The sequence below is a fragment of the Salvelinus fontinalis genome, chromosome 32, assembly GCF_029448725.1.
Source record: "Salvelinus fontinalis isolate EN_2023a chromosome 32, ASM2944872v1, whole genome shotgun sequence".
NCBI classification, from domain to species: domain Eukaryota; kingdom Metazoa; phylum Chordata; class Actinopteri; order Salmoniformes; family Salmonidae; genus Salvelinus; species Salvelinus fontinalis.
This window is the reverse complement of record NC_074696.1, coordinates 27,275,436-27,286,065: the sequence shown is the minus strand read 5'-3', so window position 1 is coordinate 27,286,065 and position 10,630 is coordinate 27,275,436. Positions and strand designations below refer to the sequence as shown.

Below are 10,630 nucleotides of genomic sequence, written 5' to 3'. Positions count from 1 at the left end.
TTAGGAGGCCTACTTCTTAATGAGGCCGGCTGTAAAAGCACCCTGCAGACAGCCCATGAACACACAAACCTGGCACACACTTTAATTACTGATAAATTGTGAGCCAGATAAACGCAGCGAGGAGCGGATTTCTCCCCCAGAGAATTCTAATCGCTGTAAAGCCGAGTGCTGATCCTAACTGCCGACTACGAGGCTTCCATGGCAGGTGCCACTGCACTGAGGAGTCCCACAACAGACGCTGCTATCTGCTATTGACTCCAAACGGCACTCACTCACAATCTCCTCAATCTCTCTCACAGGGACTGGAACACAACTTGGCTTCCATGCACAACTTCTCTCTGTAGACTATAAGGAAAACATGGTATCAGAGATCAGAGGGACTCTGGGAAGAATTTAAGCTTAAACTCAGGAAGTATAGAGCTTACTATATATGTATTGTTTGGTCTTCTGATTGGTCTTGGAGTGAATTTGGATGAATGGTGTGATCAGTTTTGCTTTGATGAAGTTGGAAAAAGTTTGGTTCTTGTCTTGATCAGGAAGATCAAGGCCCAATTCTAAGAAGTTCCAGAATTCATAGGCTCTATAAGGAATGGTAGATCAGGATAACATTTATTTTTATATATCTTATTAAAATGTTACAGATTATGTGACATTATGATGCGCTAAGAAAAGCATGGAGCTCAGTTTGATCTGTATCTTTGGAGCAAGATTTGTGAATACTGAGGAAATCAATTAAATGTATACTATGCACTATTAGGTACAGCATGTTGGAAGACTCAATTATGTTGAGAATAATTACTGTACATGCTAAAATGTCTGGCAATTGAGATATCCTTAATATCTATTGACCTTGAAATCCTACCATCATTATAATCATTGAGACATGCATATAAAGAAATCACACTCAAGAACATTAAACTGATAAAACTTACAGTATTTTTATTCATATGTACACCTCCATCCCATCCGTCCCCCATAAATAAATGTTTTAGTCATACAGTTGATGAGTACGTATAATATATTTAGACAGTTCTACAGCGTATGTACAAGGTAGCTGTTTTCAAGGATTCACGTCGACATCATCAGCAACATCAGTGTCTTTGTTTGAGGAACCAATAATGAGAATTAATGGAATTAGAGAGAGAGAGAGAGAGAGAGAGAGAGAGAGAGAGAGAGAGAGAGAGAGAGAGAGAGAGAGAGAGAGAGAGAGAGAGAGAGAGAGAGAGAGAGAGAGAGAGAGAGAGAGAGAGAGAGAGAGAGAGAGAGAGAGAGAGAGAGAGAGAGAGAGAGAGAGAGAGAGAGAGAGAGAGAGAGAGAGAGAGAGAGAGAGAGAGAGAGAGAGAGAGAGAGTGTGTGTGAGTGTGTGAGTGTGTGAGTGTGTGAGTGTGTGAGTGTGTGAGTGTGTGTGTGAGTGAGTGCGAGAGAGCGCGAGAGCGCGAGAGCGCGAGAGAGCGAGAAAGAGAGGTTTATGGGAAGAGGGAGACAGCTTTATGGGGGCATATACAGACGCAGGTCAATTCGGGATAAACTATGTATAGTACAAACCATTCATACAAATTAGGCTCTCTAAGACATAAAATTCATTACATTACATGTTTTATTAAGTCAATGACAATGAGCAAAGCCCCAAGTCAATCATAACTGAATATTAACAATAAACCTGTGATTTTCTAATAATAATCTGAGCCAAGATTTATACAGGGACACTCCAAATAAGCTGAAGAATGAACAGCATCATTTCTGAACATGTAAAATGCTTTATTTTTATTTATTTTTTATAAAACATGCCTACGGGAGAAGCCTGCTCAATGCTAGCTCAATGCTAAGTCCGTCAGGCTGATGAGACCATCTCCACCTGATGCTTCGATTGCACACCGACACACTCCTCTTCTTCAGCTCTCTCGCCTTTGGGGTCGAAGGGTTTGGAAATGTGTGGGGATCTTGAAGGCCTTTAAGGATAAGAGTCTGGACTGTTATTTCTGAGAGAGCGGAATTGAACTGCTTTGAATGAAGAGTATTGCAGGTGCAAACAAAACACAGGATCCTGTACGTTGCAGTCCAATTGGTAGCTCACAGAACTGAACTTTCATACAGAAAGTATGGTGGCCCTAAGGAGCAAAGTAAGAAATACTAAAAAATGAGAAAACCTAGGCATTTAGAAACAAACTGGACCAAGCAAATTAACCTAACATATAACATAAAAAAGTTGTTACAAACGAATAAGACGTACATGAAAGATGATTTTACCTCCTTACAAATGGAACTATCAACCTCAAATATGTACACATTATGCATCTATGAAATCATTGATGAAAAAAGGTATGAAAACAATAAAACAAATGGATTATAATCAATATTATTTGTTAAGTCATAGTATTGGTATACTAATAACATAATAATTATACAAATAATGGTTTTGAACAAAATTTGAAAGAAAAAAATTACTGCTCCCATAAATCTTTACTTTCTGTATTGTCATCAAAAGTCTTCATTTCATAAATAGGTAATTAATTCATTTTACACATTCTTTTATGTTCAGAACATTACAGCTAACATATATTTCTCTGGGTGGGGAAAAATAAGAAGCCCCACTAAGCAACTTTCTGCTCCACATTGGTGTTGTTGTTGTGGGAGTGGTCAGCCAGAGGGGAAGTAGGGAGTTTCACTGTGGTAGTTGTAGTCCGGACAGACTTTCTGCACCAGCTTGTAGTCAGTGCTGTAGAAGGAGATGTAGATGCAGATGACTTTAAAGGGCTTGGAACAGAGCCAGGAGACGTGGCTCTGAGTCTGCTCCTGGTAACACGTCTTGGACGGGTCGAAGTTACACAGCGTGTTCCTGGCGCCCTTCTCCACCTTCTCGTACTCGATGCGGCAGTTGAAGGACTTGGAGTCCTTGGCATCGATCACGGACTGCTGGGCTGCCACGTCGAACTCCACGATCTTGGTTGGCGGGACGAGACTCACAGACACGTTGCCCTGGCCTGTGGAGTTGTGTCTGAAGTAGACGCTGAAGGTTCCGTTGCCGTGGTCCACGATCTTCCCGGTGATGAGGAGGTTGAGCTTGACTGTCTTGATGTTGGAGTGGAAGTCTCCCCAGCCAAACATCTTCTTGAACTTGCCCGTCTTGACCATAGGCCGCCGTTTGGCTCTAGGTCTAGAATCCTGGAGGTCGGTAGAGTTCCTCAGCCAGTCCCAGAGGTCCTGCTCGGAGTAGGGCTCCGGGGTGTCGTAGCGCAGGTCCAGGGCCGTGGTGTTCTCTTTGCCATGGAGAGTCTGTGACAGCAACCTGCTGATTGACAGGTCCTTGCCGCTTTCTGTCCATATATGTTTTAACGTCGACTTGGGGCTGCCCGACTTGAGGAGGTCTCCCTTGGAAGCATGTACACTTGTCACCTGAAACAAAGAGAGAAGAGGAGATACGTTTCACTAACTGGTTTGTCATACATTTAGAGGCTGTTACATGAGAAACGGTAGTACTTGAGACAATTAAACATTTCTCTAAACAGGCAAAGAGACACATCAGCAGATATTAATATCAGATTCGGGAAATATTGACTTCACATTCAGGCACAGCACACAGCTTTCTACAAAACTGACCGATCAAAATGGATTGTAAAGTGGGGAGAGGAGATACTGGTAATCCATCTTCCAACGATCTTCAATTTAAAAAAGTAGCAGACAGCCCCCATTTGGGAATTAGAATGTGAGAGACAGAACACAGCGATCCTCTCTCTCTCTCTCTCTCTCTCTCTTTGTCAGTCAGATAGTAGAAGGGATTTCCACTTGGCTCCCCCAGATAGATAAATGCAGTGGCTATTCAGTGAATAAAGACCAGACTATTAAGCACAGAGCGCTGCTTGGATTGATGATTGATGAACCCCCAGGTTTTCACCATTTAGCCACGATGAGCGGAATTAGGTTCATTCAGGCCCCGGCGGCGGAAAGTGACATTGATTGGCTGATTTCTACTGTAAGACATGACAGCAGATCCGTCTTGCCCAGGGTTTTTGCATTTTGTGGGCCGAGGCCCTCCGGGGTCGATATGTAGAAAATAAGGTTTCGCTACCAATAAGTTTGCTCTTTGGACATGAATTTACTTCCTCCCTACAGACATGTTTAAACATTTCGTTGTGTAGGGGGAAAATATGCTTATATGGTTCCCATAAGGCGCTTGGTGTAGAGAAAAAATGTTGAATGACCTGGGATGTGTTTCGAATTGCACATTAAAAGCCATTTGAACCTAGCTTGGAGTAGAGTAGAACATTATGATATAATTTCTGTAGGAAGCATTCTTTGCGCACTGGCCAGAAGTAGGATCATAATTTGAGCCAGTTTGCTACAACAGGAAAATAATCCTGCAGCAACAGGAAATGTGAATAATTATGTGGATTATAACGAATAATTATAGTAGTTACTGGTGACATTTTACAACCTCTATTTTAGCCTCGTTTCTATTGACCACAAGGTCATGGGTACAGTATGTCCAGTCTGAACCTGCGTATGAAGAATAGCCTTAAGCCCTGACTGCTTGAAAAACCTTGAAATACCAAATTCATTAGTTCCCATTAAACTACATATTGCTACTAAACATACACAATTTCATTGATTACATAAGTAGATTACAATACAAATGTATTGATCAGAAATCTTCTCTGCATCTGGTTTAAGTCAATGGAAATGTTCACAGATTAATTGAGATAAAATATGAAGGAAGATTAGCTTACTCAACAGGGTCGAATACATACAGCCCTCCGCACTTCTCTGATTCAGAGGGGTTGGGTTAAATGTGGAAGACACATTTCAGTTGAATGCATTCAGTTGTAAAACTGACTAGGTATCCCCTTTCCCTTTCCTTTCCCTTTAATAGCATATGCAATAATGTGTATTTTTTGTTGTTGAGCTCATTCATTTATTTGCATGATGTGATGGCACTCTATAATGTGGATATTTATCCATACTTACTGTTTGTCCATTGTCCTCTACAGACAGCCACAGAACAATATACACACGCACGTTGATCTACGAAGCTTTGGGCCCACGGCCAGTTTATTTGACTTCATCATCCAGCATGCTTTGGGCCTTGGGCCAATGTGTTTGACTCCATTTTCCAGCATGCTTTGGGCCATGGGCCAGTGTGTCTGCTGAGGCTCAGTGCTGCCAGATGGGTAGTTTACCTTGGGGGACGGACGGTGCATCTGGTAAACATGGACAGCACTCTGGCCAGCAGAGGCCTGAGCCTCACAGCTGACTATAGGCCAGGCTCAGACAGATGGCTTCCCCTGGGCCTAGGCTATAGGTATAGGGAGATGGCTGGGTCAGAGAGAGCTGTACGAGCTCTGTGTGTTCAGGATGTAAGTCATTACACAACGCAACAGCAGTCGGCACTGTGGTTCATCAATCATCAACAGCAGATGCTATGGAGAGACACACATGTACGCACACATGAACCCATAAATGCACAAACACACACACAAACAAACACACACACGCACTATAACCCAGAATCTATTCTACCACGCCCATAAATCTGCTCCTTTTATTCCTTGTCCCCAACGCTCTAGGCGACCAGTTTTGATAGCCTTTAGCCGCACCCTCATCCTACTACTCCTCTGTTCCTCGGGTGATGTGGAGGTAAACCCAGGCCCTGCATGTCCCCAGTCAACCTCATTTGTTGCCTTCTGTGATCGAAAAAGCCTTGGCCTCATGCATGTCAACATCAGAAGCCTCCTCCCTAAGTTTGCCTTACTCACCGCTTTAGCACACTCTGCCAACCCTGATGTCCTTGCCGTGTCTGAATCCTGGCTTAGGAAGGCCACCAAAAACTCTGAGATTTCCATACCCAACTATAACACTTTCCGTCAAGATAGAACTGCCAAAGGGGGAGGAGTTGCAATCTACTGCAGAGATAGCCTGCAAAGTTCTGTCATACTTTCCAAGTCTATGCCCAAACAGTTTGAACTTCTAATTTTTAAAATTAATCTCTCCAGAAATAAGTCTCTCACTGTTGCCGCCTGCTACCGACCCCCCTCAGCTCCCAGCTGTGCCCTGGACACCATCTGTGAATTGATCGCTCCCCATCTAGCTTCAGAGTTTGTTCTGTTAGGTGACCTAAACTGGGATATGCTTAACACCCCGGCAGTCCTACAATCTAAGCTTGATGCCCTCAATCTCACACAAATCATCAAGGAACCCACCAGGTACAACCCTAAATCCGTAAACATGGGCACCCTAATAGACATTATCCTGACCAACTTGCCCTCCAAATACACCTCTGCTGTCTTCAATCAAGATCTCAGCGATCACTGCCTCATTGCCTGTATCCGCCACGGGTCCACGGTCAAACGACCACCCCTCATCACTGTCAAACGCACCCTGAAACACTTCTGCGAGCAGGCCTTTCTAATCAACCTGGCCCGGGTACCCTGGAAGGATATTGACCTCATCCCGTCAGTTGAGGATGCCTGGTCATTCTTTAAAAGTTACTTCCTCACCATATTAGACAAGCATGCTCCGTTCAAAAAATGCAGAACCAAGAACAGATATAGCCCTTGGTTCACTCCAGACCTGACTGCCCTCGACCAGCACAAAAACATCCTGTGGCGAACTGCAATAGCATCGAAGAGCCCCCGTGATATGCAACTGTTCAGGGAAGTCAGGAACCAATACACGCAGTCAGTCAGGAAAGCAAAGGCCAGCTTTTTCAAGCAGAAATTTGCATCCTGTAGCTCTAACTCCAAAAAGTTCTGGGATACTGTAAAGTCCATGGAAAACAAGAGCACCTCCTCCCAGCTGCCCACTGCACTGAGGCTAGATATCAGTGGTGACCGTGTTAAGTCCGTGATAATCGAAACTTCAACAAACATTTCTCAATGGCTGGCCATGCCTTTTACCTGGCGACTCCAACCTTGGCCAACAGCCCCGCCCCCCCCGCTGCTACTCGCCCAAGCCTCCCCAGCTTCTCCTTTACCCATATCCAGATAGCAGATGTTCTGAAAGAGCTGGAAAACCTGGACCCATACAAATCAGCTGGGCTTGACAATCTGGACCCCCTATTTCTGAAACTGTCCGCCGCCATTGTCGCACCCCCTATTACCAGCCTGTTCAACCTCTCCTTCGTATCATCTGAGATCCCCAAGGATTGGAAAGCTGCCGCTGTCATCCCCCTCTTCAAAGGGGGAGACACCCTGGACCCAAACTGTTACAGACCTATATCCATCCTGCCCTGCCTAGCTAAGGTCTTCGAAAGCCAAGTCAACAAACAGATCACTGACCATCTCGAATCCCACCGTACCTTCTCCGCTGTGCAATCCGGTTTCCGAGCCGGTCACGGGTGCACCTCAGCCACGTTCAAGGTACTAAACGATATCATAACCGCCATCGATAAAAGACATTACTGTGCAGCCGTCTTCATCGACCTGGCCAAGGCTTTCGACTCTGTCAATCACCATATTCTTATCGGCAGACTCAATAGCCTCGGTTTTTCTAATGACTGCCTTGCCTGGTTCACCAACTACTTTGCAGACAGAGTTCAGTGTGTCAAATCGGAGGGCATGTTGTCCGGTCCTCTGGCAGTCTCTATGGGGGTACCACAGGGTTCAATTCTCGGGCCGACTCTTTTCTCTGTATACATCAATGATGTTGCTCTTGTTGCGGGCGATTCCCTGATCCACCTCTACGCAGACGACACCATTCTGTATACTTCCGGCCCTTCCCTGGACACTGTGCTATCTAACCTCCAAACGAGCTTCAATGCCATACAACACTCCTTCCGTGGCCTCAAACTGCTCTTAAATGCTAGTAAAACCAAATGCATGCTTTTCAACCGTTCGCTGCCTGCACCCGCACGCCCGACTAGCATCACCACCTTGGACGGTTCCGACCTAGAATATGTGGACATCTATAAGTACCTAGGTGTCTGGCTAGACTGCAAACTCTCCTTCCAGACTCATATCAAACATCTCCAATCCAAAATCAAATCTAGAGTCGGCTTTCTATTCCGGAACAAAGCCTCCTTCACTCACGCCGCCAAACTTACCCTAGTAAAACTGACTATCCTACCGATCCTCGACTTCGGCGATGTCATCTACAAAATAGCTTCCAATACTCTACTCAGCAAACTGGATGCAGTTTATCACAGTGCCATCCGTTTTGTTACTAAAGCACCTTATACGACCCACCACTGCGACCTGTATGCCCTAGTCGGCTGGCCCTCGCTACATGTTCGTCGTCAGACCCACTGGCTCCAGGTCATCTACAAGGCTATGGTAGGTAAAGTGCCGCCTTATCTCAGTTCACTGGTCACGATGGCTACACCCACCCGTAGCACGCGCTCCAGCAGGTGTATCTCACTGATCATCCCTAAAGCCAAAACCTCATTTGGACGCCTTTCCTTCCAGTTCTCTGCTGCCTGCGACTGGAACGAATTGCAAAAATCTCTGAAGTTGGAGACTTTTATCTCCCTCAACAACTTTAAAAATCTGCTATCCGAGCAGCTCACCGATCGCTGCAGCTGTACATAGTCCATCTGTAAACTACCCACCCAATTTACCTACCTCACCCCCATACTGCTTTTATTTATTTACTTTTCTGCTCTTTTGCACACCAGTATCTCTTCTTGCACATGATCATCTGATGATTTATCACTCCAGTGTTAATCTGCTAAATTGTAATTATTCGATTTATTGCCTACCTCATGCCTTTTGCACACATTGTATATAGATTCTCTTTTTCCTACCATGTTATTGACTTGTTTATTGTTTACTCCATGTGTAACTCTGTGTTGTTGTCTGTTCACACTGCTATGCTTTATCTTGGCCAGGTCGCAGTTGCAAATGAGAACTTGTTCTCAACTAGCCTACCTGGTTAAATAAAGGTGAAATAAAAAATAATAATAATAAATAACAGGATACCAGTTGACCAAAGCAGCAAGAGGACTAATGTGCAGCTATAGTGGCTGGTTGACCTCCACTCAGGTCACAAAACTCTTAGTCTGTCTCTACTGCAAGCTAGCTGATACCCATCACATCTCAGCTACCTGACACCCATCACATCTCAGCTACCTCATACCCATCACATCTCAGCTAGCTAATAACCATCACAACTCAGCTACCTGATAACTATCACAACTCAGCTAGCTGATAACCATCACATCTCAGCCTTCTGATACCCATCACATCTCAGCTAGCTGATACCCATCACATCTCAGCTACCTGATAACCATCACATCTCAGCCTTCTGATACCCATCACATCTCAGCCTTCTGATACCCATCACATCTCAGCTAGCTGATTACCATCACATCTCAGCTACCTAATACCCATCACATCTCAGCTACCTGATACCCATCACATCTCAGCTACCTAATAACCATCACATCTCAGCTAGCTAATAATCATCACAACTCAGCTACCTGACACCCATCACAACTCAGCTACCTGACACCCATCACAACTCAGCTACCTGATACCCATCACATCTCAGCTACCTGATACCCATCACATCTCAGCTACCTGATACCCATCACATCTCAGCTACCTGATACCCATCACAACTCAGCTAGCTGATAACCATCACATCTCAGCTAGCTGATAACCATCACATCTCAGCTAGCTGATAACCATCACATCTCAGCTAGCTGATACCCATCACATCTCAGCTACCTAATAACCATCACAACTCAGCTAGCTGATAACCATCACAACTCAGCTAGCTGATAACCATCACATCTCAGCTAGCTGATAACCATCACATCTCAGCTAGCTAATAACCATCACAACTCAGCTAGCTGATACCCATCACATCTCAGCTAGCTGATACCCATCACATCTCAGCTAGCTGATAACCATCACATCTCAGCTAGCTGATACCCATCACATCTCAGCTAGCTGATACCCATCACATCTCAGCTACCTAATAACCATCACAACTCAGCTAGCTGATAACCATCACAACTCAGCTAGCTGATAACCATCACATCTCAGCTAGCTGATAACCATCACATCTCAGCTAGCTGATACCCATCACATCTCAGCTAGCTGATACCCATCACAACTCAGCTACCTGACACCCATCACATCTCAGCTACCTAATAACCATCACAACTCAGCTACCTAATACCCATCACAACTCAGCTACCTGATACCCATCACAACTCAGCTACCTGATACCCATCACAACTCAGCTACCTGATAACCATCACAACTCACCTACCTGATACCCATCACAACTCACCTACCTGATACCCATCACAACTCAGCTACCTGACACCCATCACAACTCAGCTACCTGATAACTATCACAACTCAGCTACCTGATACCCATCACATCTCAGCTAGCTGATACCCATCACAACTCAGCTACCTGATACCCATCACATCTCAGCTAGCTGATAACCATCACATCTCAGCTAGCTGATACCCATCACATCTCAGTCCGTTTCTTTTTGTATAATCCTGTAAGTCGCTCTGGATAAGAGCGTCTGCTAAATGACTTAAATGTAAATGTAATACCCATCACATCTCAGCTAGCTGATACCCATCACATCTCAGCTAGCTGATACCCATCACATCTCAGCTAGCTGATACCCATCACATCTCAGCTAGCTGATACCCATCACATCTCAGCTAGCTGA

General features: G+C 44.7%; 1 protein-coding gene across 1 annotated transcript in view; it reads right to left on the bottom strand.

Moving 5' to 3' along the window:
* Positions 1–1,579: 1,579 nt before the first annotated feature.
* LOC129831004 (neurexophilin-1) overlaps positions 1,580–10,630 on the bottom strand; it is a 62,496-nt gene continuing 53,445 nt past the window's right edge. The window contains exon 2 of the mRNA XM_055893961.1: positions 1,580–3,393. Within this exon, the coding sequence (XP_055749936.1) occupies positions 2,638–3,393 (756 nt within the window). The 3' untranslated portion in view covers positions 1,580–2,637. The remainder of the gene's footprint in view (positions 3,394–10,630) is intronic.